This window comes from Suillus paluster (assembly GCF_016628075.1).
Source record: "Suillus paluster strain FC165 chromosome Unknown EDB91scaffold_66, whole genome shotgun sequence".
Classification (NCBI taxonomy): domain Eukaryota; kingdom Fungi; phylum Basidiomycota; class Agaricomycetes; order Boletales; family Suillaceae; genus Suillus; species Suillus paluster.
The window spans coordinates 45,910-71,823 of record NW_024537626.1 but is presented as its reverse complement, the minus strand read 5'-3'; the positions used below and the strand labels follow the sequence as shown (position 1 = coordinate 71,823).

At 47.5% G+C, this 25,914-nt stretch overlaps 11 protein-coding genes across 11 annotated transcripts; 8 read left to right on the top strand and 3 right to left on the bottom strand.

Annotated features, from left to right (window-relative positions):
- Positions 1-549: 549 nt before the first annotated feature.
- On the top strand, positions 550-1,900 carry EDB91DRAFT_1085189 (uncharacterized protein; the record flags this gene model as incomplete). The annotated part of the gene is made up of 6 exons (XM_041315863.1): positions 550-705; positions 754-813; positions 873-944; positions 1,023-1,108; positions 1,480-1,570; positions 1,745-1,900. 6 exons carry the CDS (start codon positions 550-552, stop codon positions 1,898-1,900), a joined length of 621 nt encoding a protein of 206 aa, XP_041173321.1.
- A 1,987-nt stretch (positions 1,901-3,887) lies between these two features.
- On the top strand, positions 3,888-4,373 carry EDB91DRAFT_1085188 (uncharacterized protein; the record flags this gene model as incomplete). Its single annotated transcript, XM_041315862.1, has 2 exons — positions 3,888-3,915; positions 3,973-4,373. The coding sequence occupies 2 exons, from the start codon at positions 3,888-3,890 to the stop codon at positions 4,371-4,373; spliced, it is 429 nt and encodes a 142-aa protein (XP_041173320.1).
- A 1,392-nt stretch (positions 4,374-5,765) lies between these two features.
- EDB91DRAFT_1155331 (uncharacterized protein) lies at positions 5,766-6,559 on the top strand. The gene is given in 6 exon segments (XM_041319592.1): positions 5,766-5,796; positions 5,859-5,888; positions 5,904-5,906; positions 5,936-6,168; positions 6,386-6,453; positions 6,507-6,559. 4 exon segments carry the CDS (start codon positions 5,782-5,784, stop codon positions 6,125-6,127), a joined length of 240 nt encoding a protein of 79 aa, XP_041173319.1. The 5' UTR covers positions 5,766-5,781; the 3' UTR covers positions 6,128-6,168; positions 6,386-6,453; positions 6,507-6,559.
- On the bottom strand, positions 5,940-7,955 carry EDB91DRAFT_1306778 (uncharacterized protein; the record flags this gene model as incomplete). Its single annotated transcript, XM_041325049.1, is given in 7 exon segments — positions 5,940-6,453; positions 6,507-6,555; positions 6,693-6,832; positions 7,182-7,278; positions 7,544-7,674; positions 7,726-7,763; positions 7,783-7,955. 7 exon segments carry the CDS (start codon positions 7,953-7,955, stop codon positions 6,323-6,325), a joined length of 759 nt encoding a protein of 252 aa, XP_041173318.1. The 3' UTR covers positions 5,940-6,322.
- Positions 7,956-9,299: 1,344 nt separating this feature from the next.
- Positions 9,300-9,837, bottom strand: EDB91DRAFT_1155304 (uncharacterized protein). The gene is made up of 3 exons (XM_041319591.1): positions 9,581-9,837; positions 9,497-9,551; positions 9,300-9,414 (listed from the first exon to the last, which is right to left on the bottom strand). Exons 1-3 carry the CDS (start codon positions 9,684-9,686, stop codon positions 9,318-9,320), a joined length of 258 nt encoding a protein of 85 aa, XP_041173317.1. The 5' UTR covers positions 9,687-9,837; the 3' UTR covers positions 9,300-9,317.
- A 750-nt stretch (positions 9,838-10,587) lies between these two features.
- Positions 10,588-11,992, top strand: EDB91DRAFT_1252320 (major intrinsic protein superfamily membrane channel protein; the record flags this gene model as incomplete). The annotated part of the gene is made up of 8 exons (XM_041323498.1): positions 10,588-10,730; positions 10,793-10,916; positions 10,976-11,009; positions 11,062-11,120; positions 11,173-11,367; positions 11,422-11,460; positions 11,519-11,856; positions 11,911-11,992. 8 exons carry the CDS (start codon positions 10,588-10,590, stop codon positions 11,990-11,992), a joined length of 1,014 nt encoding a protein of 337 aa, XP_041173316.1.
- Positions 11,993-12,897: 905 nt separating this feature from the next.
- EDB91DRAFT_1238988 (MFS general substrate transporter) lies at positions 12,898-14,762 on the bottom strand (the record flags this gene model as incomplete). The annotated part of the gene is made up of 11 exons (XM_041321789.1): positions 12,898-13,007; positions 13,059-13,245; positions 13,318-13,337; positions 13,388-13,465; positions 13,520-13,663; positions 13,716-13,859; positions 13,974-14,049; positions 14,096-14,199; positions 14,318-14,381; positions 14,433-14,477; positions 14,538-14,762. 11 exons carry the CDS (start codon positions 14,760-14,762, stop codon positions 12,898-12,900), a joined length of 1,197 nt encoding a protein of 398 aa, XP_041173315.1.
- A 2,891-nt stretch (positions 14,763-17,653) lies between these two features.
- EDB91DRAFT_1013741 (uncharacterized protein) lies at positions 17,654-18,250 on the top strand (the record flags this gene model as incomplete). Its single annotated transcript, XM_041312461.1, has 1 exon — positions 17,654-18,250. A coding segment is annotated over one exon (597 nt), but the record flags the coding sequence as incomplete, so codon positions are not given.
- Positions 18,251-20,271: 2,021 nt separating this feature from the next.
- EDB91DRAFT_1206726 (uncharacterized protein) lies at positions 20,272-21,158 on the top strand (the record flags this gene model as incomplete). Its single annotated transcript, XM_041320712.1, has 3 exons — positions 20,272-20,544; positions 20,597-21,016; positions 21,065-21,158. Coding segments are annotated over exons 1-3 (534 nt in total), but the record flags the coding sequence as incomplete, so codon positions are not given.
- Positions 21,159-21,293: 135 nt separating this feature from the next.
- EDB91DRAFT_1155281 (uncharacterized protein) lies at positions 21,294-21,620 on the top strand. Its single transcript, XM_041319590.1, has 2 exons — positions 21,294-21,486; positions 21,542-21,620. The coding sequence occupies exons 1-2, from the start codon at positions 21,308-21,310 to the stop codon at positions 21,600-21,602; spliced, it is 240 nt and encodes a 79-aa protein (XP_041173312.1). The 5' UTR covers positions 21,294-21,307; the 3' UTR covers positions 21,603-21,620.
- Positions 21,621-23,098: 1,478 nt separating this feature from the next.
- EDB91DRAFT_1085183 (uncharacterized protein) lies at positions 23,099-23,854 on the top strand (the record flags this gene model as incomplete). The annotated part of the gene is made up of 1 exon (XM_041315861.1): positions 23,099-23,854. The coding sequence occupies one exon, from the start codon at positions 23,099-23,101 to the stop codon at positions 23,852-23,854; it is 756 nt and encodes a 251-aa protein (XP_041173311.1).
- Positions 23,855-25,914: the final 2,060 nt, after the last annotated feature.

Below are 25,914 nucleotides of genomic sequence, written 5' to 3'. Positions count from 1 at the left end.
CCGGTACCCGGGTCCGATCTCATTCTTCCCTTCCGCTATATCACTGCCACAAATTTTCTGATCAATATGCATATGACCATCCGTCGTACATTAATGGTGTTGAACCAACCTCAGCAGCATGGGGGTATTCCAGTGGAGTCGACCACTTTCCCCTCATTAGAAGCGAATGAGCACATTGACTTGTCCGAAAACTTATCACGGCAGGATCGAGGTGGTAGCGTTTGATAATGTTCTAAGAACAAGTGGTAGCTGAAACTGCAGCCAACAGTTTTTCTTAGAGCATCACTAGGAGGTTTATACGCACCCTCAGGGACACCACAGCAAACTGCAGTTCTCTTCATGTTTGAGTGTTGCCGGTTCGTTGATCTTCCCGCCTTCTTGATATTTTCTTCAGCTGCTCAAGACTCAAGTGCACACATCTATAATGCATTCCAATTCTTGCTGCATGCAACACCCTGACCGTCTTATACATACATCACTATCCTAAGCATTTGCTATCATGGCTCCATCATTAGAAGTATTAGTTGGCGTACTTACTCTCTTGCTCACATGGCAGATATTTGCCATGATGTGGCCACTGGCGATATGCGAAGCTCGAGTTACAACCGGTTATCGATCGGTAGGGATCTTGACGTAGACGCTAAGAATGTACACACTGGTACATCTTTCGATACCAGTAATAGCGCCAATCGGGCGTTCCGCCTGGTGTACCCACTTTCTCAACAGTATCAAATCGGACTTCCATGATGACAGTATATCCTATGTGAGCTTGTACCTCGTTCACGCCTTGCAACTAAACAGAACGTAGCGTCGGTACTTACGATCCTGGTCGGTTTATGTCGTATGTTGTCGATTTTGACAAATCTATTTAGGTTTACGATGTTGTCACACATCTAGACGAGGAGGTGGGAGAAATACCTGCAACGGGCCTCTTCGATGATAATGTATGAATCGCAACAGCGTTTCCTCCGAATCCCCCCGCTAATCTTCATTTAGATATGCCTAGCGTTGCTTCGCTCAAGTATCTGTACGTCAAATCTGTGACGGGCGAGGCCATCTCTCACATGCAGTGTAGGGGTCTGCGTCGTGCAGATGGCTTATGCCGAATGTACGTTGCTTCATGCTGGTGCATCGACGGGCGACTGAATGCAAGATTAGTTATTTTTCTTTCGCGAACCGATGCTTTATGGGGCTCCATCCCTTTCGATCTCGTGACTGTCTATCTGGCGCGTTCCCGGAAAGATAATATCTTCCAACGATACCCTGAGGTCCTCACTTCCAGCAGGTCAAAATCGATATTCTAGCGCTGCTTCACTCATCACGGTCATACAGAAGCAGGGCCTAGATCATCCAGATACATTGTGGCTCCTTGCGAATTTTGTGGGTTTTATTACCCTGGAATAGCTCTGTGGCACCTCCCTGGACACTACGTGGAGCCAACAGCTTATTCTGCCACGATGAAATTACAGGATTGTATAGAACGTCCATGTATCGCACTCTGAGGCAATTCCGCGCCACTTCAGGACAGCTGCTTAATATGTTGGTGTGGGATAATTTGCAGCCAGCGTGGGTAAGTACCATACTCCCTTCCGGTTGAAATGAATATGAACGTCCTTGATATTGTGGGCATCTTGCTTACCCCGGAGAAGAAAAAATGACATATTGGTGTTATGCAAATGTAATGATGATAATCATTTGATCGAACATTGACCGGCGACTGTGCAGATTACAATTGTTCTTCCAGGGGATGCTTGCAACGCGCATGCAACTTGACCTTTGGAAAACCAACCGCCAAGCAGTGGGATCGACGAGGGTCATGATACCAATGGCAGAATTTGCAGTTATGAGATCCGATTCCACGATCTATCAGAATCCTCGTGTGGTAACTCTGAATTGCTAAAGTAACCAGACTCCCATTAGTTGACTTCGCGTCTATTAATGCCAGACACTTATAAAATGGCTAAATAATCAATCTATGCGCCTCCAAGCATCATGTGTTAAGCGCCACCCGAGCCATCACTCCCAACAAAAGCATTCCAATCATCAGGTTGCCTCTAATGCCACTTCCGCCCAAGCTAACACCTCCACTGGTGGGGCCAGAGCATATAAACGTCGAATTCAAGTTGACACTGCAATTCCCCCAAGCATATGCTGATTGCTGTGTAGCAGGAAATGTATTCTGGACATAAGCGCATCCATACGAGCAGCATCCATACGAGCAGCTCGCGTTTATAATCTCTCCTCTAAGTTGATTGCAGCAAAGTGTCGTGGCCGTGACGTTCAGGTAATCATTTCCCGCAATGCAACCTATAAATATATCTCGCTGACTCTAGTGCCGGTTGGGATTCAGGGAAATCACTCACCACTGATCGAACCGCTGATGTTCAGCATGATGCTTGCGAGGTGAGTTGCGCGGAACTAGCTGTCGACCATTGGTCTTTTAACATAAATATTCTGGACCCGCTTTGATGGGCCATACAGGAATTGTGAAGTGTGCCTATGGCGCATGCTGTTTGACAGAACTAATACAGGCCTAGCGATGTTCTGTCGGTAGAAATATAGGCACCGGGGTTTCACGTATGCCGCGCATGATGATCACTATATTTCCGGGAGTGGCGGTTGAAACCGTGTGCTCAAGAGGTGGTAAGGCACTGTATATCGATACCTGACATGACCAGGTATGGAAGGCTGAGCATCAGTGACATGCACCACTCAATCGTTTACGCGATCACAGCATGACGAAAGCGTAGCGACGCTGAGAAAAGAATCAACATGGGAGATTTGAATACTCAACACATGGCGTGGATGGGATACCTGACTATGTCTTACACGTCGCTGACTTCCGCGCGAATGATGAGGGCCCACTTCATGAGGGGAAATGATGAACCTCATTGTACCCGCTCTCCATCCGAAATGATAGGTTCTTGGAACGTGCATTTCAAGCATTTAGATTACAGTGAATTCAGATGTCGTGTGCGGAACATAAGATGATCATCTTGTACATAGGGTAATGCCCGCGGGAGACAACCTTTTAGCAGTTGAGTGTTGCCAGATAAGGATTTTGATGGACTGTGGAATCGGACCTCGTAACCGCAAACTCCACGTTGATCGTGACCCTCATCGTCGATTCCGGTGCGGGATGACGGTCGGCTTTTCAAAGGTAAAGTTGCATGCGTGTTACTAGCAACTCCTGGAAGAGAATCTGTACTCTGTGTGGTCGATAGTCGATGTTCAATCAGATGATTATCATCCTTGCGGCGTAACATAATCTCGAGGCTCGATGGAATGCACGTTCACAGAACCTAGCATTTTGGAGGGAGAGCAGGTGCAGCGAGTTCCCCTGTTTTCCCTCATGAAGTAGGCCCTCACCGTTCGCAGAAGTCAGTGAAATTTAGGATATGGTCAGGTTGTCTCATCGCGTGTGTGAAGTATTTCACTGCCTCCCATGTTTTTTCTTCTCAGCGTCACCGTGCGACGATCGTGTATTCGATTGAGTGCTGCACAGCCTGGCCACACGGCTTCAATAGACATCTCCTGGAAATATACCGATTGTCATGGTCAGATTCTCTGTCATGAGGCACAACGGGGATAGCCCTGCTGCGACATACATAAAACTCCGGTGGACCCGGCTCAAGCTCTCGCTCTCAGGATAAGGGAAGGATGCTGAAGACTGATGCTGACTGAAGAGGACGGTGTGCCTCTGCTACTCCTCGTCCGGCGCACCGGTGTCTCATTTCTACAGACAGCACACCGCCTGACCTCCAAAGCACTACTTCTGTCAAACAGCATGCGCTAATAAGCACAGTTCACATTTCCAATGCGGTCCTCCAGAGTATAAAAGACGAACGGTTAACAGCTAGTTCCGCACAACTCACCTCGCAAGCATCATGCTAATCATCAACAACACATTCTACGGTGAGTAACTTATTTCCTGAATCATGACCGGAGCTAGTCAGTGAGATATATTTATAGGTTGCATCGCGGGGGGTAGTGCTCACTTGGGTTTCGCTTGGGGAAATCTTTGCGTGGATATCCCCGATTGCGTTTTGCTGGGGGATTTTTACATGAACGTCACGGCCACGACGCTTTGCTGCAATGAACTTGGAGGGAAGATGTTCAGCGCAAACAGCTCGTATGGATGCGCTTTTGTTCAGAATCAATTTCCCGCTACAATACAATCAGTAGAAGCTTGGAGGCATTGCAGTACTGCGCCTTATGAATGCGAGATACCATCACCCTCTTCAAACTACACTGGTCTGTCGCCGGGAGATATCAGTAGAGGTGTTGGCACGAGCGGAAGTGGTGTTGGAGGCAGCCTGATGATTGGGATGCTTGTGTTGGGAGTGATGGCTCAGATGGCGCTTACCACATGATGCCCCTAGAAGTGTATCGATTAATCAATTAGCCAGGCTGGTACATCTAGTACAAAATGTAATGACGGACTCGGAACGTTTGCTCTCGCGGAAGCAGTTTGCGTGAGCGTCATGTGAAAATTCCACTTAAGCGCCGAGTTCCTGTTGTAGTATCAGAGCAGACAAAATTCGTAGCATCATGCATCACCGCCCAAACATTAGCGCAGCAAACCAACGGCAAACCAACTCTGTGTGATCTTACCCTCGATCACCTTTCTGGACACTGACAGTAACTGCCCGTCACTGTTATTCCCCAGAACAGTGATCGTGCAATTTGAAGTTGTCAATTGCGACAGGAACAACACACTGGCCGTCATCATCCGTCGGACATAATAAATTTCATTCGCAGCTGAGGTAATCCAGTCATTCATGTGAGGTTATGGTGCTATAGCAAGAGTTGGTCAAGGTATCGAACCAAGAGCCTCGCTGGCGTTGTCGCAGAAATCCGAAACACCGACAACCGCTAGTCGGAGCAGAGTCCGTAAGTCGAATAGAGGCGCATCTTACTTACTCTCGTCCTTTTCCACAACACATAATATCTTCAAGATACAGAAGGCCGATTTACCACTTCGCTTTGCAAGCGCTAATCATATAACTATTTCTTGACTCTCCCCCTCTACTCCATATCGTACGCCATGCCGCCAAGTCCTGGCCCTCCGAGTGCAATATAATGCACTCCACATCACTAGCACTTCCTCCGGTGTGGCAAACACATCAACGATCCGTGACTGGCCCAAAATGCTCTGCGACGTGCTTAACCGTGCTGTGTTAACACTGCAGCTCCAAAATATGTTGACATGCATGAAATGTATTCGTCTGTCCTTGGTCTGTCCTTCTATATACGAGTTTTGTCGACGCCAACATTTCCCCTCACTCACGTACAGTTCAGAAGGTACTTGGTGACCGAGCTTTCACACTTGAGAGGATCACTTCCCGACGCTGGGTCTCTCAACATTACACTCTCACGCCAGCGTTTCCTTGCGCTCTTAATCTTGAATCATCGAGTTTGCTCTCGCTTTGAAACCCTTCCTTTTATTGGTGAGTTTGGTCTTGCGCCAGGGTTAGATCATTCATTCCAGAGAAACGGAACTCCGGCGTCATACGGGATCCGGTCATTTTACTTTACTAGTCTGCTACTGGTCTCTTCGCCACCAATTCAGAGTATTGTCACTGTCTTCCCTTTTGCCATACAAAGCATGATTTCATTACCCCGAGATAATATACGATCACTCCAAGATAATATGGTCACCCCGAGATAATAAGACTACATATGATGCACACCAACATATGGACACCCTGACAAGATGTGATTGATGTGGTGTTTGTCGGCACGTCGGTGTTTGAAATTACTTATCTCTGGGCGTATTCGATGTCCCATTCTCCACTGAATGTATGCATGCGCTCATCAAAATACAAGAACAACATCCCTAAAAGCGTCTGACTCACAGGTGTCTTCTGATCATCTTCGTTAGCTGTCCATTTTTGACAATCGTCCACGGACCACAAAGATAAGCTCGAGAAGGGTGACTGACGACTCCACTGGAGTCAACCTCTGCCCGTTAGTTGGGTTATGTTATACGCCTCTGCAATGTCCGATGTTGACTGGGCATAATCCTCGACTTCGCAAGGACGTACTCTTTCTCGTTCTGCTCGGTAGTAGAACAAGGCCGTATTTCCACCAGATGACAGCTCTGCGACCTTCTTGGGGCGCGTAACGAACTCACATGCCGCAAGATGGTCTCGTCGACAATCGAAATGACATGACACGCTAATCAGTACTTATGGCGGAAAGGAGATGTTGACAGAGAATTTAACGATACAGCCTAGACGGCGATCAAGAAAGAGCGTGGGCGACCCAAGACTACTGAGTGCCGTAGTAGAACGCAGCCGGAAAGGCCAGATGACAGACTCTAGATCTCTACGACCTTCTCGAGGTACGCGCGTCGTCGATTAACATAATCAGAGACACCCTTACTCAAGAAGGTCTCATTAACAATCAAAATATCAATGTTTCGTGCCACCGTATAATCCAGACGGGACACTGTATAGTGATCAGCACGGAGCAAAGGGAATATTAATAGACGAACAACTTACAAAACAATGCAGACAAGACGGCGATCAGGGTGGAGGAAAGAGTGGAATACTAGCGGACTGCCAAATTCATGCTCGAACGTATCATCAACATGCGGGTAAATAATACACCCAGAAAACCAGAACCAGACTGCGGACATCGCCGCATTAACATTGCCGAAAAATTGACCGATCTTACCCTCGACTAACCATAATATCGACGCTGTAGTGGAACGCAGCCGGATTCCACCAGACGACGGTGCACAGACTCTGCGACGCCCTTGAGGTACTGGTGTCGTCGGTTAAATTTTCGTGTTTGGTGCCGCAGAATAATCCAGACAGTACACAATCTGTTATCAGTATGAGGAAAGGAAATATTTTCAGATGACTTAACAATGAACGGCTCGTCTTGAGACTGCTAAGTAACCTGTCATCAACAGCCATCTAAATGCCCAGACCGATCTTACCACGATGTCGATCACCTTTTTGACGCCACCTGAGCCTGGTGATAGGGGCTGTCAGAACAATGATCGACGGTCGTGCGAGTTGTCACACTGACTCCAGTATCCCAAAAGACCTTGGGCTTGAAAGTGTTTGTGCGATGTATTTAGTTCGCGGCTGATGCGACATTCATCGTATGAGGGTTATGTGAGGGACGGTACTAGTAGTAATGTTACCCATCGCTCACACAACACTCACCATTGCTAGGAGGTATTGAACCAAGAGGTAAATGAGTCACGCTCGGAGAAATTCGAAGAACCAACCAAACATGTACAAAGTTTGAGGATGCAAAAAACTACAAACCGTTGATCAATGATCATCGATCATCACCAAATCATTACGCCACATAACGGTCGCTCATGTCATTACTATTCTTATTCGACCCAGCAGGAATGATTTCCAAGCAGTTCCAAGCACACGAAGTGACATTCAAGTGACATCCCTGAGTTTCTTTCGTCATTTCGTAGCGTCGAACGTGCATTACTTATTCTCACTCTCATATCAGCCACCTCATTTTGTGGAATGCATTTAGTAGTGACACCACGTTCCTATCAACTGACCCTTTTTTCTTTTCGCCGCCAGTCTCGTGACTGCTGAAACAGAGATCGGACCCCCCGCCCTAATACCACCGCAACTCCTGTCGTTGGTTCGTCCGTGACTCCGTATCTGAACCCAATGAACCTCATGTGGTCTTTACATCACGGCAGTTTAGCCAACTCTGATAAGTGTTGCATGTACGCACTCCCCCGAGCTTCACATTCGTCATGAACGATATCGTGCCTACAAGCAGTGTAAGTACCTCACCCATATGTCGGATAACATGACTCGGCTCCAATCGTGCTGAACAACATGCTTTTGTGGAGGATGGTTTCTCGTTAACAATGATTTCATGGACAAGAAAACTGCAGATCGGACTGATAACCCCTCCCAGCGACGAGACCGCTTGGGACGGGGAGATAATATAAATGCCATGGCGCAAGAGAACGTCTCAACCTTCGCACCTAAGGTAGAAAGTAAGTTGCCGTCGGATATCCTATCTTCTCCAACATCGGATCATAGGTCAGTAAACATTAATGAGGTCTTGAGATTTTTATATCTCAACGAGAGAAGAAATGACGCCATATGCTACTTCCGGAATGTCCTGTGACGAGCACAAGCACCTTGCCGGTCATGGGCTCAATTCTCGTTGACAAGAATGCGAGGGACCGTCTGACCTGGCGAAGATAAGGTGCTGTTTATCTTGGCTGAACTTTCACCGCCAAGCTTCAAGGTTTATAGATCCTGCTGTGCTGCTGACCTCTTTGCGCGAATTCGGTGCTTGCCTTGGCTATTGATAAGTAGCACGAAGTACAATGGCTCAACAACAAATGAGAGTGTATAGATCGTGTCTTATATCCAACACAGAAAACCAGCAGCTTCTGATATACGAGCATCGAGACACCGTCTTACATCAAAAGATGATCTTTCGCAACTTTTGCAGGTCCGCTGGAGGTTCTAAAATAGTTGACTGTCCAAAGACGCAGCGAAGTTTCTGCCTCGAAGCGACCTTGTCCCTCAGGAGAAAGGTTCTACTCAATTTGTCGCCAAGCTGATCTCGAGCCCAAGGTGGGTAGAAAAAAGGAGTTGCTATGTAGCCATTCAAGCAACCTATTTCGGCCGATAAAGTTGCGAAGAAGTTGCTGTAACGTCACCTCAGCGCAACCGAAGCCTTTCCTTTCGAAGCACTTTGATGGGATCATGATTCAAGAAGTACTTTATGAAGCTAAACGAACCTGCAACTGACGCCGCCAACATTTTGTTGGCCCGGTCTAGAAGTCGGGGCTGCTCGTCGAGTGCTCATCAAGCGGAGCCTGTATGTAGCCGAGCGCTTAGCGTCGCCTAAGTACCAATGAGAGCGCACGGCGCTTATGGCTGAAGAAAGTTTCAAATGTGAACGTAAACTAGGCCGTCTCTCAGATCAAGTTGGAAATCAACCCGTGACCCTCACGGCACTCACGACGAAAAGACCCCAGACTCTACTCGACATGTTCGCTTCAGTTTAATGTTACAGCCATCATCCGGGAGTGTTGCTCGAAGCATGGCCAGTATGTCCATTGGGTGTGGGTGTAACGCGCGAGTGTTGTTTGGGTATTGTTTGCAAAGAGATTGAGCCCACTGGAAGTATCCGCGCCAGGCCGCAACTCTAAGCCCCGGAGGCCTTGTATGTCGGTGTCTTCAAGTGCCTTCCGAGTCGATTGCGGTGGTGAAAAAGCACGAGGGTTGTTTGGATAAGTGTCCACTGAATTTATTGCAATACATATATAAAATAAACATGGTCTGCACTGAGTAGAAAAGCTAATGCAACGCGTAGAAACAAAATCGTCCAAAGACCGAGTGCAATCTTGGCAACAACACAAGTGTGGTGGAAAGACGACTAGGATAGAAAAGGCAGCTTAAGGGGAGGTGGGGGGCGAAGCCTACTCATGGCCGTAAAGGTGTCGAGCGGAGGGTTAAGTTGACTGGAACGAGAATACAAGCGCCTAAGTACTCCGAAGTTAAAAAATATGGAAGACGAGCGGTTAATAAAAACTCACCAACGGTGCGGGATGATAACTCACACGAGAATAAGGAATGTTCTAGATTCCAATGAGTGGGTAGGTACAATAGGACCAAGCTCGCGAGGAAAAAGAGCACATTACTGATCTGAAAAGTCAAAGTCAACATTGGGAGTGGGGAACTACATATTGATTATTGCGGTTATCGAGGTCTTTTGTGATATCCGTAAGGTTCCGTGTTCGTACCTTATTTCCTTAGGGATTGAAGGAACCGAGGAAGGTCCCAAAGGGTCTGAGTGATAACAGGGTACCATGAACTCGTAATAGCAATCTAAAGCAATGTAATCACGCCAATTCACCAGTGAACTAGTGACGCTCGGTTCAGACTTATATATTACATTACTTTACATTGTTTTATAACGTCATGTATAGGAAAGAGCATTTCAGCTTACAAAATATGGGAATATCGGTGGCTCATCGGTTTACTGATGGGCCCTCTCTCTTTCCCCCAGTCTCTTACACTCGACTGGGGGTAAGTCATATCCTACGATACATAATACATTCCTTACTGATGATACAGGACTCACAAAGTCCTGTCTCTTTAGACGTATAACGTCGTTTACTTTAGACCGGCTCGATGAGATTTTACGCCGAGTTAAACTCGGTTCAGTCGATGGAAAGAGCCGACGGCCATGACATTGACACAACGCCGCACTGGATGTCAAGAATAACACACCCTGTTGGTCCGATATCTCCCTGCATGGAATAGCGCGGTTTTTTACAGTTTAATCGATGCAACGAAGTACATACGATTGTGCAAAAACGAGTGGTCGAGAATTAATTTAACGAGGTACGTAATTGATAGTTCATGCGTTCTAATCGGCTAATATGTACAAGTATGTATGATCTTTCTGCAGGCAGTCTATCCTGGACCGTTACACTCATGTTCGGATTCCTGAACGCCTGTACGTGATATTAATCATAGACGATAACAACCAGGCTATAAAGGGTTGCCAAAACTTCTTCCCCAGCAGCTTTAGCACTCGATCCTTCTTTTTGCGTAGTGTAAGATGTCGGATATCGTCGAAAAGCCCACTCTGCATCATTACGAGACGTCGAGCACCTTCCACGCGACTCGAGCCAACGACGTCTCTGCCACAGGCATTGTTGACTTCGCTGACTGCGACCAATGCACCCGGTACCCCAATCGATGGTCAGGAATCAGGTAGTGCTCAACCTCATATGATTGACGCTTGCTGATTGAACCTGTTTCAGGGAGCACATCAGCGCACCTGCAGCCGAGTTTATGGGTGCCTTCATCCTATGTCTGATTGGGTGTGGTGGCAATTGCCAGGCGAATCTGTCCGCTAACACAAGTGTGTCTGCCAGCCCTCGGGGGGTGAGTTCAAGGCGCTGAAATTCATGGATGGACTGAAGCTCACTAGTGCTTGTTCAAAGGACGCTCTCACGTCCAACATATGTTGGGCCCTAGGTGAGTACCCTCGTATTTTCGTGCGTCGACATCTTCCTTAGAAGCTCGGCAGGACTCTCCCTTGGTGTATGGATATCTGCAAACTACTCAGGTGGTCATTTGAACCCCGCAGTGAGTGCACCATCAATATTTTTGCATGAAATGATTGCCGACTACCATCAAGGTCACTATAGCATTTGCCACTGTCCGCGGGTTCCCTTGGAAGAAAGTTCCCATCTACCTCCTTGCACAACTTCTGGGAGCCTTGTGTGGATCAGGTGTAGTCTACGCGACTTACTACCATGCAATCAACATCGTTGAAGGGGGTTCCAATATTCGTACAATTTCAGTAACTGGTAACCTTTTTGGGACCTACGCAGTGAGTTTTGACCTCCTGTTGCGGTATGACTTCCTTGAACTTATGAGCATCTAGGCCGATTACCTCCCTTCCGTCTCCGCCTTCTTCGCTGAAGTGAGTCCATGCATAACTAACAGTCTTCGATCGAATGCATACTGACGACCGGATGTAGTTTATAGGGTCCGCTATGCTCATCACTGGAATTTTCATGGCCACGGATAAAAAAAATGGCCCTACGCCTCCCGGCATTTTACCTGTTGCAATATTTTTTATAATCCTTGCCATCGCTTCATCTCTTGGTATGGATACTGGAGCCGCCCTTAATCCTGCTCGTGACCTAGGCCCCCGTATCCTCACCGCCATGGTTGGATATGGTCGCGAAGTCTTCAATTTCAGGAATCAGTATTGGCTCTGGTGCCCTATCCTTGGCCCGATTTTTGGTATGATTGTGGGCGCATTCTTCTACGATGCCATGCTATACAAGGGCACCGACAGTATTTTGAATAAGCCGTGCGTTTTACTATCTGTGTATGATGTAGACATTAACAACCCGCTTGTTTTTAGGACGGAAGTGGCTGAAAGGCACCACTTGAACTCATGCGCTCAACGGACCAACAAGCTTCGTGGAGTTGCAGACTCAGTTTGATGGCGTTGATTGCTCCAAGTGGGACATGTTGACCCATGGTTACGAGTGTGTATTCACGTAATTAGCTTTACATAGTCTCCCGTGTTGCTTCTATATTATCCGCCATGACAACTTTTCAATTCAACTTTCCGCAGTAAAACGCAGCCAGATTGCACAAGACGACGGTGCAGACTATCTGCAACCTCATGAGGTACGCAAGTCAACGATTAGCCCTTCATTAGCATACGAACCTCCACAAGGTCTCATCAGCAATCGGAATGTTTGATGTCCGGAATTAATCCACACTGATCAATATGAAGAACAGGAAATATCGACAAACAACTTAATAATGTAGACAAATGGTGATCGGGATGGAGGAAAGAGCGGAAACACTGATGGGCGCCTCAAGACTGCTGAGTTCTGTTGACAGACGACTGACGATGCAGACGATTGGAAGACGGCGATCAGTATGGATGAAAGAGCGGAATATTGATAAAAAAACTTGAGATCAAGTTCGTGCCAGCTATCGCTGAAAACTTGACTGACCGATCTTCCCCTCGATCACTTTTCTGAGGACGCCTAACGTATCTGAACTTTGAAGCCATCATTAGAACTCTCAGAACAGTGATCGACGATCGTGCAAATTGTCAATGCGACAGAAACAACAAGCTGAGTCGCTGATTGTCATCCGAGTAGCCAAAGGCCTGAAGACCCCTAGCGAAATTTATCATGTGAGGTTATGGGACGATATCAATTGGATAAGTAGCGACAGTAAGAGTACCACGTATATCGAACCAAGTTTAAAATCGACCAAACACGTACAAAGTTTGAGTTCGTAGACACGCAAACTGAGCTTAAGGCAGAAAATACGGGATTTGGCCAGTCTAGTTAATTGGTTTTGGCACAGGCAGAACTATTAAGAACACTCACAATGGCTGTACACTCTTGATTCCCGTCTTAGATGCAATGGCACCCGTTAAGAACGGTAAGAGCGCAGAACCTGCTTGTCCGAAACCTGCTATCCAGCCGATCGACCCTAAATTCAGGTTTCAGTTGACCATATTCATGCTGCTAAACACGAGGGTACCTGTGACGAGCCACTCAGGGAGGATGCGTACTGCGTGATTCATAGCGATGGGGTACATCAGTCCCAAAATTACACCCATCATTGCGATCGCCACGCCTCCGCCAACGAGCGAAGACACCAGCCATACTATTAGCTCTAGCCCAATTGCGAAGATGGAGTAAATGAACAAGACACGACGTTCCCCGACCTGTGCATCCATTAATGTTGCATCTTACGTGGACGGGATATCGACTTGCCTTTTTGTTCACCCATAAAGAACGACGCGGCCAATCATGATACCTATTTGTAAATATATAGTGGAACCCCCTAACATGCTCGAAAGAGCTTACCTCCCCAAAATCCTGATGAGATATATCCCGAACTTGGACCTCCACCGCGCACGTCGATGATGTATGTCACCATCCAGCCTGGACCATGACCAATCTGAGTGAACATCCTTTACACTTGAGTTGCATACTCACCACCTACAATGACCTCCACTCCTACTAACGCCAATATGAAGAAGGCAAGGAGGTGCACTTCTCTGAGTCGCAATATCTGGTTGAACTGGCTACTTTCACTCGTGCCCTTTTCGCCCGCTGGCTGTCCAATCTGATCGAGGCACTCTATGAGATGCTTAGCCATTTCCTCAATGATGTCCATGAGTGCTCTTCATACCATCCTGTGTTTTCGGCCCAAAGACTGCAATCAACGACACAATGTTCATGAACGCGACACCGAGGCTGCACAGGTAGTGAAATGACCAATGCGGGAGCTGAGCAAATTGTGTTGCTACCAAAGGAGATGACAAAGCGTCAGCTCCTAAATGAAAAGGATCTTAATCACGGTTTTACGTTGCACCACACAGAAGAAGGTATAACTCACCGTATACCTTTCAATAGCAAGATAAATTGAGAGCTCACGTAAAGACAACACTTACCGCGTGGAGTATCCCCATTTTCGTCTCGGGACTATCCTTGAGACTAGCCACAAAACCATTCGATTGTGCGTCCTGGTTCCAAGATCATTTGGGCTGTAGAATCACTTGTGTCACTTACCTGTAGAGCCATTCCAAAGCCATTGATGGCGTAACTTAGTACGAATGCAGGAAATGGCAAGGCAGCTGATTCTATGGCGTACGCTATAACTTGACACGCTGATCCTGGACAATAATAAGGCGACTATGACCTCAGCGCAATACTTGGTCTCACCAAGCACAATCACCTAAACCACGGAGCCTATCTCAGAGATCGTAAAAAATGATCATCGAATCGGATGACTTACCTTCCCGAAGCCGAATCTACCGTCCAGATATAGATTTGCGAGTGTTCCAGATAGGAAGCCCTATCCAGTAACTCAGACATCAGTGATTCTTGTATAGAAGTGAAATCGTACAACGCATGCGATGTCAAATATCAGAGATACGACAGCGAAATTCAGCTGTCAGGACGGTAGGAGAGTCAATTTCAGAGATAACTGTGGGCGTTTGAAATTACCTACGCTATATACTGCCTGTATCCGAGGGAGTAATGGACCAGTAGTCCCATCATTCCATCCAGCTAGGTACATCGACCCACAAACTGTCGCAAACTGCACTCGTGCGCGCAGCCGCTGACATTTCATTTTCGCTTTCAGGTCAGAGGTAGATGCTGCTCCTGAACCATTTGCAGACGACCCTACTCGCGTTTCGATTTCTTCAATTGTGTTTGTCACTTTCTTTAACATCGTGATGAGGGTCAACCGTCGGATGGCGCAAAACCGTATGACCTTCAGCGATCTTCGTCATCTGCATATTGAATTCTGACTTCGTATACGCGAACTACAGCCTGGGCAGTGGGGAGGTTTTCGGATCCAAGACTATGACTGGGCAAAGAAACTTGCGGGTCGAGTATGTTCGAGTGAACAACAGACAAATATGATATTGACAGCACACCTTGCATTGGAAATAGGATGTGGAGTATTCTTGACACAACAGGCTTGACGCAGCGTGATTGATGTGTGACGCGGAATTGACGCGGCGTAATCGAGGTTTCACGTGGCATGATTGAGGCTTGATGCGGCATGGGAGATCGTGGGAGATCGTGGGGGAGGCTTGACGCGGCGTTAACGAGACATGGGCGGGATTTGATATGGGATAACACAACATATATGAGGCTTCACAGAGCGGGAACGTTGACGCACGACTAACGGCTGGTATCACAGTATATCAAAGCCAATCTTCACTGGACCACGATGAAAATCAGTAGCGACAGCAGAGGAGGCCACGTACTACAGCATACAGGGTAATACATCCTCACTGTACGAGTCCACGTACGACAAGCACCGACTGCAACGCGGTGGGACTGTTTGGGAGAGCAAGTTCTGGCTCTCGGTCGTCGTGGTCAGAGTCAGAGTCTTGGTCTGATTAGTCGTAGGATGTAGCAGGTGTTCCCGACGAGTTGGGGGTCCATGCGAACATGGGAGTAGAATCGTCCATGCTCTCAGGGCTTGAGCCACCAGTACTGGCGCTACCTTGAGCAGCGCCAGAAAGTCATAGGAAGGGACGCTGAGGGAAGGAAGGGAAGGGGCCTTTGTGAACTCGTCAGTGTCTAAGAATTAAGCGAAGAAGTCGTCGTCTGCGCCATTAGATGGGGGCGGAATTCAGAAAGAGAAAGGGTTACATCAACGTTTGTAAGCTCGCGGTTAGACTTACATGCTGGCAAATTTACTTCCTGGAAAGCTCGGCACCGCCGTGTCTGATCCCTGTCACAAACTCCCCAATTAGCATATGACTGTCCGTCGTACATTGTCAAAATGTAGGGTACCATAGCAGTCGAGCACTTCCCTGAATGTATGCATGCGATAATCAGAATAAAAGGTTCACAACGTATCCGAAAGTTTCCGACTCACAGCTCTCTTCCGACGATCTTCGTCAGTCCATGTACGTTTGGACAACTGTCCACGAACCGGGAAGAAGTTGGCTCGAGAAGGGTGACTTGACATGATTAAACAGCCATCTCCCGGCTCGAACCAATTTCTGCTCGTTAGTTATATTACCTGACACGCACTTGCAATGTCTAATGTTCGCTGGGCATGATCGTCGAATTCGCGAGGACATACTCTTTCTCGTTCTGCTCTGTAGTAGAACGTAGCCGGATTTCAGCCAGACGACAGACTCTAGATCTCTGAGACCTTCTCAAGGTACGCGTGTCGTTAATTAAAGAAACAACGACACTGAGACCTCAAGAAGGTCTCACCAACAACCACAATGTTTGGTACCGGATAGGACACTGTGCAAGATCAGTAGGGAGCAAAGAAGATATTAACAGACAACTTAACGATGCAGTAAAGACGACGACCTATGGAGGAAAGAGCGGAAATACTAGCGGGCTCAAGACTGCTGAGTTCCGTAGTATAACGCTGCCAGACTCCACCAGACGAGGGTCCAGACTATCTGCGACCTTCTTAAGGTACGCATGTTGGTGATCAACCTACATCAGCTACGAACCTCCAGGTCTCATCGACAAGCAGATTGTTCGTTCCCACCATATCATCCAGACAGGACACAGTGCTGCAAAGGAAATATCGACAGACAACTTACACAGACAAGGCAGCGATCTGGATGGAGGCAAGAGCGGAGATATCGCAGCTGGTAAACAACTGAGTTTTTCTCGAACCCACAGTAGACAAGCAGGCATCTAAACACCCCAGAGAACCAGATTGTTGAACACTTGATTGACCGAACGATCTTGACGCTCGATCACTTCTCTGAGGACGCCTAGCGTAGAGAAGCTACTAGCCCTCAGAACAATGATTGAGGATCGTACAAGTTGTCAAGTGCGATAGAAAGTCGACACTCTGAGTCGCTGACTGTCATGTATTTTCACCAACAGCGAGCGCCTCAGCGGGACGGTCATCCCCAAAGACTCGCCTCGAGCGCTACAGTGTTGGACATGGTGAATTTCGTTGGCGGTAGAGTTGACCACGCCAACAAGATTCATCATGTGAGGGTTGTGTGAGGGACGGTACTAGTAGCATGGCACCCGTTCCTTCACACAATCTCACTCACTATATATGTATCGAGCCACGAGCAAGTTGGAACAATTGGAAAATCCTCAACATCGACCAAACACGTACAAAGTCCGAAAGTCCAAGTCCCCGTGTACGTTCCGAGCGGATCGTGAGCTTGCGAACGTTGACGCATGTGAAAAGGGCCTTTGTAAGCGCCCTTGTGGAGATTCGCATTCTCGTTGCTTCTGAACGAGAATGGCTCTGGTCTGTGCGCTCGCACTCAAATAGTCCTCCGCTTCGAAGATTCGCCTTCGTGTTTCTCTCTTCTTCTTCGCTCTCCCCATTTGTGCGGCGCCTTACAGTTTTAGTCCAATTTTTCTGACGCGTAAATCATGACCTCTACCGCCGCCCCCTCTAACACGTCAGGTAATTCTGTAGCCACCCCTTCCTCTGCTCCTTTGGGACCAGCTTCTACGAATCCCTCGGCTACTCCTGTCGTCGCGGGGCCCCAAATGACTCATGCTCAAGTCGTCACTGAGAATAATCGACGTACAGCTGACAACGCAGCCTTGCAGCTGCGTAGGAATGCAGGGGACCTCAACGTCCCTGCTGATGAGCCTTTGCTTCCCGTTCCTCCCGTCTCCACTACGGCCAACATTCTGCAACAGTGGATCTCTGCCTTCGTCAATCTTTCTCCTAACTCACAAGCTCAGGGGGCTGCAGTGCTAGACAGCATAGCCAGCACTAAAGTCTCTGGCGTCAGACCGAACGTTGCCCCCATCTCAAAGGTCCTTTTTGACAGCTCAAAAGAGGTTGCTACCTCGAGCGGTCTGGATTCATCTTACAACTTTGGGATCCATCGTTTTATTCAAGATCTAGCGAACGCTGGTGAATACTGTCCCTTGACGCTTTTCTCTAACAAGAACACAGAACACCTTCATTGTGAGGGACATTCCCTCAAACGCACCAAGGTGCACGTCAATGGAGTATCCCTCCATCTGTTAGATCTGTCGCAATTTGAAAGCGAGTGGGACATTGACCCTCTCACCTGGCAAGAGGCCTTTCAGCGTTATCTAACATGGATTGCCGATGTTGGTGACGCACAGGCCGTCAAGCGCTGGAACACTCACTTCACCACCCTTGCTAAAGATGAAGCCGTTTGGAAGAATTTTCGCGCCATTCTCGAGTTCGATATCGAGACCAGGCAAAACTATGCACTACGTCCACATCAGCATGACGAAGCAGAGTGGACTCATCGTTTACAGAAGAAGAAGTACACTACCCTACAAGATCAACTTTTTCGTCACTCCGAACACCTCCGTTCTTCTCTCGTCGATCGTTCTTCTAACTCTGCTCCTTCCTCTCGCTTTGAACTTTATGACAAAGATTTGTCCGTCAAGCGACAAGCTAAGAAGTTGGACGCTGAACCGTCCTCCTTTCGAGACGCTAAGCCTACCAAGTCTGTCGACCCCATGTGCATCATCTGTGGTCGCACCAGCCATCGTTTCTCGGCATGCACTGAAGAGACTTTGCCGAAGGGAACACAAACTTATGCGAAATACTCAGGCGGAAACCTTTGCAGACGCTCCAATAGCTCCCAACTCTGCATTGGTTTCAATCTCAACAATCCTTGACATCAATGCAAATGAGACCACTCCGAACAACACCTTTGTTCCTTCTGCGGGCGTGCCGAACATGGTGCCCTCTCTCGCTCCTGCCTCTGACCTCGTCGAAGAGGATCATTTATTGGTGCATGTCCCTCATCTTGAACCCTCTTGCGCATCTGCCCCTAGGCACATATATTTCGATAATCTGCAAAAACATTGTTCTCCGCATGATCTTGATGCCGACTACTCTCTTGTCAAAACACCATACTCGCCTGAAGGTTTTGATCATCTGCTCGAAGTCACCAATCTCACTCATCAGTTTCCCGAACTTACATGGAAACTTCGCCATGGCTTTCCCATTGGTGACATGGCTCCTCTCACCTCATCATATACTCTGCAGAACTTACCAGGCGCGGACATTTTCCATGACATCTGCAATGAGTACATCGCAGATGAGTTAGCTAAGGGTCACTTCTCGGGTCCTTTCACTCATGAGCAACTCTACGCCAAGATCGGCCACTTTCGCTCATCTCCGCTTCAAATTGTCGTCAAGAAGGGCATTAATGGTGCTCCTGATAAGCATCATGTTTGTCGTCATCTCTCTTATCGTGGCTCAAAGAGCACATCCATCAACAACAAGATTGATGCTAGTGAGTACCCTACAGAATGGGGTACAGCAACAGAATTCGCAGAAATCGTACGTACATCTCATCACGCGCTCTCACATCACCCTCTCGGATGCTCTTTGCAAGTCCCGAACATGCTACCGCGTCATCGCCAAGACCATACGCACCCTATGTACATGTTCACTCATTTGAAGGCACGGGATCTCTTCCACGCGCATCATATCTCTAATCTACTTCTCGCAGATACGAGATGCCCCAGCTGGCGCTCAATTCGCTACTCTAGATGTCGAAGCAACTTACTGAGGCATTCCGTGTCTTCCCACACATAAACCTTATCTCATTGTCTACCATGAGGGCAAACTCTACATAGATCACAACATTCCCTTTGGTCTAACCTCCACCGCGGGTCTTCAAGGCAAAGTAGCCGATGCTACTGTCGCCATTTGGCGTGAGCTTGACATCAAACCCTCCAAGAAGTGGGTTGACGACGTCAGCATCTTCCGCTTCCCATCACCAACATGTCTCTTCGTCGGCTTCTCTGACGGCTCCTTATATCATTATGAGTATGATTTAAATCATGCGAAATTGCTCATAGCTCCTGCAAAGGTACCTTGGCATCCAGACAAAGGCCAGGATTTCAGCAATGAGGGTGACTATGTTGGCTTTCACTGGAATGTTCCTCTCAAGTCCGTCTCTCTTACTGAGCGCAAATGCCTCAAATATGTCGCGCGCCTCTCCAAATTCTACTCACTCTCTCAGAACACAAGAGTTCCCAAATGCGAGCTTGAGAGCGTCGCAGGCTTCCTGAATCATGCTTCGTTTGTCTATCCACATGGTCGCTCATATCTCTCTAGTTTCTACTCTGCCATAACAGATTACGGCTCAAAGGACTTTGTCCCTCGCTGGTTACCCAAATCTGCCATTGCTGATGTCAAGTGGTGGCTGAAGCTTCTTCGCTCTAAGCACCCTCCTCAGGATCTATCTTCTTGTCCACCCACGCGCGACTATGGCATATGGGTGGACGCCTCCACGGATGTCGGCATCGGTCTACTCTGGAATTCCAGATGGGCCTTCTGGCGCACTAATCAGACTTGGCGAGGCCCTCATCGCAACATTGGCTGGTTGGAGGCTATAGCAGTCAAGCTCGCCATCTGTCTCATCCATAGCAAATGCATCACTGATGCCGACATTCTTATCCGTAGTGATAATCAAGGCGTCATAGCCTCCTTCAAGAAAGGACGTTGCTCCAATCATCTCATCAATATGTCCATCCGACGATCTGAGGTACTCCTTCGAGATGCGCATCTCTCATTAACTTTCACTTATGTAACCTCAGCTTCGAACCTCGCAGATCCTATATCAAGAGGAATCTTACCCTCCGCTCTCTCACACCTCTCTCTCCCTCCGTCACTACCTTCAGATATCGTGTCGTTTTTCGACCATGAAGGAGAGTGAGCTATATTGCCAGGTTATGCAAGGTGTCAATGTGCACGCTGCCATGGCCGCCTTCTGGGCCAACAATCCTTCCTCCTCAGTCTCTTCGTCCGTCTGCCAATCTGTAGCTCAATCATTGCAAGTTTCTCGTACTCGTTTGCCTCGTCCTCCTAGAGCTAGCTCTTCCATTACTCCATCTGAACACCGACTGCATGTCCTCGCTAGTGATCGTCTCCTTGTTTGGTCCACTCCTGCCGGTCAGGAATGGCAAGCAGAGTTAGAAAAGAATTTCCCCAACGCATCTCTTTTTCATTTATTTCAAGTATGCCATCTTGCACTTATTCTGTTCTCTCCTCTCATGCTCCATCAGGTTATGATCCGCTCGCTCGATCAGGACACGCACAGCAATTACAGTGCTGGTCTTCTTAGATTCATGCAATTCTGCAACTCCATCAATGTCCCTGAGACTCAGCGCATGCCTGCATTGGAAGCACTGATTGTGCAATTTATCGCAGCCTTTGCTGGTATCACAGCCACCAAGACTCTCAACAACTGGATGGCCGGTCTCCAATTCTGGCACATCGTCAATGGCGCACCGTGGCTCACATCTGCAATGGTACATCATACCAGATGCGGTTTCTCCAAGATGGTTCCTCCCTCTTCTTGTCGTGCCAAGTGCCCACCTGTCACCATTGAGGCGCTATCTATCCTTTTCGATAATCTGTCTTTCATCGACCCTTTTGACTGCGCCGTTGGCGCCGCAGCTCTTACTGCCTTTTGGTGCTGTTGCCAGTATGCATACACATTCTCTCTCATAACCTTTATCACTTAGCAAGCTCTCTCACAGCTTGGGCGAACTTGTCATACCGAGCCCTAATCTTTTTGACCCATTCAAGCATGTCTCCTGATTGGTTCTTCCTCTCTCCATATTTGTTCTTCCCAACTCATCTCGCGCAGCCTCTTTTCGCATACCGTGGACCAAGACAACGAAAGAGGAGGGTGCCACCATCTCCATCACTGCACGTCCCCATCGCACCTGTCCTCTTGCTGCAATCGAACAACATACCATCGTCAATGGCAATGTTCCTGCGCATGCTCCTCTCTTCGCATATTGCACGCCAATGGGTTGGTCTCCACTCACGCACCAAGACTTCATCACTCGCTGCAACAAAGTCTGGGTCTCACAAGGCTTCCCGCCTCTGCCTGGTCATGCCTTTCGCATTGGTGGTGCCACCGAATTGCTGCTCCAGGGTGTGCATCCAGATGTAGTCTCCTTGCAGGGCAGATGGACCTCTAATTCCTTCCTGGAATACTGGCGCAGGATCGAGACCATTTTACCTCTCTTTATATCATCTTCCATTAGCAATGACCGCATGTTGAACTTAGACACCATCATGGACTCTTACACACGACAACAATGTCTCCCACGTGCCGCCTCCTCTTCGTAATCATCTCTCTTTCCTATCATTACTCTATGGGCACACATTTCTGCAATCACATTCCTCTCTCCGTTCCAATCGCATCTCTAAGTGTGTGGGTTTGTCTCCGAAGGAGACACTACCGTCGTGAGCTGCGCTTTTTTCTTGGTTTGGTATTGCTTCTCCTTCAGACCCAATGTCTGCTCCCGATACTAAATTAGTTAGCGCTCCGAAGGGCTGTTCTTCTCCTCCTCCTGATCTGCATTGACTTTTGTCTTGATACACGCACTTTCGGGAACCCTCAGCTTTATAGACACCAAGCAAAGAACATGTCTCGGACGAGCAACTGCAGCCCTTCCTACACAAAAACCAAATCCTCTAGCTGATTAATTCAATCACCCGAAAATTTGTTTTATTCCCCTCAGATCTCTCTTTGAACGTCAATCAAACTCATTCTAGATATTTGCTTTACTACTCATTCAAATATCCGTGTTCTCTCGAAGATCTACTAACACGTTTCCCTTCACACGTCTGATCTGGTCTCCTCACTCCACCTTAACGCTATCATACAAAGGCTTGGTCAGTCCCCATGCACAGCCACCCTATTCAGCCACCAGCTCATAATACCCAAGTCCCCCACGGGAAAACCTGTAGGCCGTTTATACCTCATTGATTGGAGTTGTACTGTGGGGGTGAGCATATTCTGCTTTGCCCATGTTACATGCTTATTAAAATATCCCGTTCAAGCTCAAGATGAAGGCTATATCCATTTCCTACAGCTACAACTTTTTGGCAAATATCTGATCTTATATTCTACATAAGTTCGAGGAATGAGAACGTACATAGAATGAGGTCTATGTGGCAACACAGCTTTTTGTGGTTTCACCTTTCTTGCTTTGTACTACCATCTAGTAGTACTCACAAGTTCTCAACTTCACTCTCGTTTCGTCGCATCTTTCCTTTAGAATAAATACACTATTCACAGTATGCCGAGAATTCACAACGATCCTAATCTTGACATCTGTCTGGACTACGACAATTTATCTTTTGCTAATATTCGAGCTCAATTGGTCAACAACAACACCACCAAAGAGCAAGCCATTCAACTTCTCAGGAACATCTGGCAGGCAAACAATGACACTGACAAGGCGCAATGGCAGCAACAGCTTGAGGAAGACAGAGAGAGACGCAATCACCTTCAGCGTTTAAACGACAAAGAACAAGATAGACTTGATCAAGAACGGGTAGATGAGGAAGAATCTGTACACAAAGAAGAAAGGAAGAAAAATAAGCACAAGTACATTCCCATCTTATCCACAGGGATACCAAACGACCTGTCCATCACACCCTGTTCCTACGCAATCAGAAAGATTGACAAAGGAGAATACATGGAGTTATGGTACTTTACCAATGATGGACTAGATGAAGCTCACGCGAAGAAGACCATAGATGACGATGCCATGATCATGTCAAAAATGGCAGACAGTTCTACCGCGTGGGTGTCTTCGGCCTCGACTTGTAACACCTGTTCTGTCATGGACGATCAGAATATCTCGTTTGAAAACTCCTGCCAAGCATGCCCTTGTTTCATAACAGCCATGGAAGAAGCTGACTGGCCAGAAGATCGAGTCAGAATGATGGTGATCTTTTGGAACAACACACAGATTCACAAATATTGGTCTCTACGAGACCTGTTAGCACAGAAGACCTTGCTGGTCTATCAAGCCGAGCAACGCAGGTGATGGCACTTCGCCATGAAATTTACGATGGGTCCTTATGACTTATCTCAGGTCAACAAGACAGTACTTGAGCAGATGAGAGAGAAGGTATACTGGGAAGAATGAAACAAAAGGGACAATGAGTGAGACTACAAGGTCAGAGTCATCAATTCGTCAAACGAATAGAACCAAAGCTTACCAAGAACTCGGTCCTTACATTTCATCTGTGCACAAAATATTACGTGCGACGCATCATTTGCTGTGCGACCACCTGCTACATGCTACATGCTACACGCCACATGCCACATGCCACATGCTACAACTTCATTTATGCAGTCAGATCAACAACTTGGTCACTATGGTGGCTCTGCTTCAAATCAGTGCCATGACTCTCAACGAGAGTCGTGCAAGCGATCAGCGTTGCCTGAGCAAGGGGGCAGAATCCAGAGAGCCCGTCAGGATTTTCACTCAGGCGCAAGTGGAGGTGTCCTATCCGCATGCACTGTTTGCCTTGAGCGAAACCCACACAGAATCATTGAATGCAAGGCCCCCAGAACATGGGACGATGCCTTCGACACCATCTGCACTCGTGTCGGAAAAATGCTCACAATGCGAGATGGAAAGCCCATCTGCAGTGATTGGCAGTGGGTTACCAGCTGCAGCGAAGTCAATCACGATTGCCAGCACTTTTGCTCAGGATGTGCCGTGTCCACTCATGGAGCTCAGGCATGTCCTCGAGCACAGAAAACTTAACCCACTCACCCCTTATAACCCGGATGTGTGGCAATCGAAGCTCACGTCATCCGGTCTCTTTGACAGATATTCACACATACCAGAGGGGCTCCGTGAAGGATTTTGTCTCAATATCCCTAAAATTAAAATCACACAAGCGCTGCCTAACAAGGAGTCTATCATTACATATCAACAGGAATTTCAATCTATTATTCAATCTGAGCTTGAGAAAGGGAGATACATTGGGCTGCTTATGGCCAATGAGGTTGAAACTCTCATCAGGCCCTTTCAATCTTCACCCTTCTCCATTATACCCAAACCCGGCCACCCTGGGCGCTATCACATCATTCAGAATTACTCGTTTCCACACACTCCTTCATTCAAATTCCCTAATCTGTCAATCAACTCCTACATTAATCCAGATAATTTCCCTAGTACTTGGGGGACATTTCATGTATTGGCTCTTACAATTAGCTGTCTGCTGCCCGGATCTCAGATTGCAACCAGAGACATCTCAGAAGCGTACTGAACGGTCCCCATTCATCCCTCACAGTGGCCGGGCTCAGTGGTCTGAATATTGGACAAGCATTTTTGCATCGACACGTGCATGTGTTTCGGTCTGCGCCCGTCAGTGGGAGCATATGGAAATGTTGCAGGTGCAGGTCTCGACCTTTTCAGATACCAAGGAATCGGTCCAGTATCCAGATGGGTCGATGATCACCTTTTCATTCAGATTCTCAAGAAACATCTCGCATCGTATAATGAACAATGAAAGGAATGGCATCAAGCCATTACAGAGAAGGGACAACAGCAAAGTGGCGGAAGGATATGGTATGGTGGCCACGTATTCAAGGATGGTACCTTGGAAGAGTTTGATGAAGATTGTCACTTTCCTGTCATTGACTTATCAGAGTCCTCGCCGAGATCACATGAGGATGGTTTATTTTCTTTCAATCTATCTGACATTGACGAAGCATCAGACGACATTGGCATTCCTTGGGAAATTTCTAAGGACCATCATTTTGCTTACTATAATCCCTATATTGGGATTATGTGGGATTTGGCTAGACTCATCGTTTACTTGGCAGAAGATAAGAAACAGAAGTATCTATCAGTGATTAATGCATGGCAGAGGCATGCAACACACGTACTTAATGACGTCCAGCAACTATACAGCAAGTTATTACATACTACACTTGTCATTCCAAAGGGGTGGGCATACCTCACCTTGATGGAAGCCATGTTGCAACTCGGTTTTGAGAAATGGTTTCTCCCATGGAGACCCGCTAAAAACCTGGCGGCTGATCTGGAATGGTGGACGACAGTCCTCCAGGAGCCCTTTGTTGGTCGAC

What these genes read in the sequence shown, in the direction of transcription:
- EDB91DRAFT_1155304 (XM_041319591.1), bottom strand. Translation starts at nt 9,686, where the DNA reads ATGTTGACTTTGACTTTTCAGATCAGTAATGTGCTCTTTTTCCTCGCG. An exon ending in AGAACATTCCTTATTCTCGT is followed by an intron (nt 9,552 to 9,580) that starts GTGAGTTATCAT and finishes ACCGTTGGTGAG; the next exon opens with TTTTTATTAACCGCTCGTCT. An exon ending in TTCGGAGTACTTAGGCGCTT is followed by an intron (nt 9,415 to 9,496) that starts GTATTCTCGTTC and finishes CCTCCCCTTAAG; the next exon opens with CTGCCTTTTCTATCCTAGTC.
- EDB91DRAFT_1155281 (XM_041319590.1), top strand. Translation starts at nt 21,308, where the DNA reads ATGGTACATCATACCAGATGCGGTTTCTCCAAGATGGTTCCTCCCTCT. An exon ending in GCCTTTTGGTGCTGTTGCCA is followed by an intron (nt 21,487 to 21,541) that starts GTATGCATACAC and finishes GCTCTCTCACAG; the next exon opens with CTTGGGCGAACTTGTCATAC.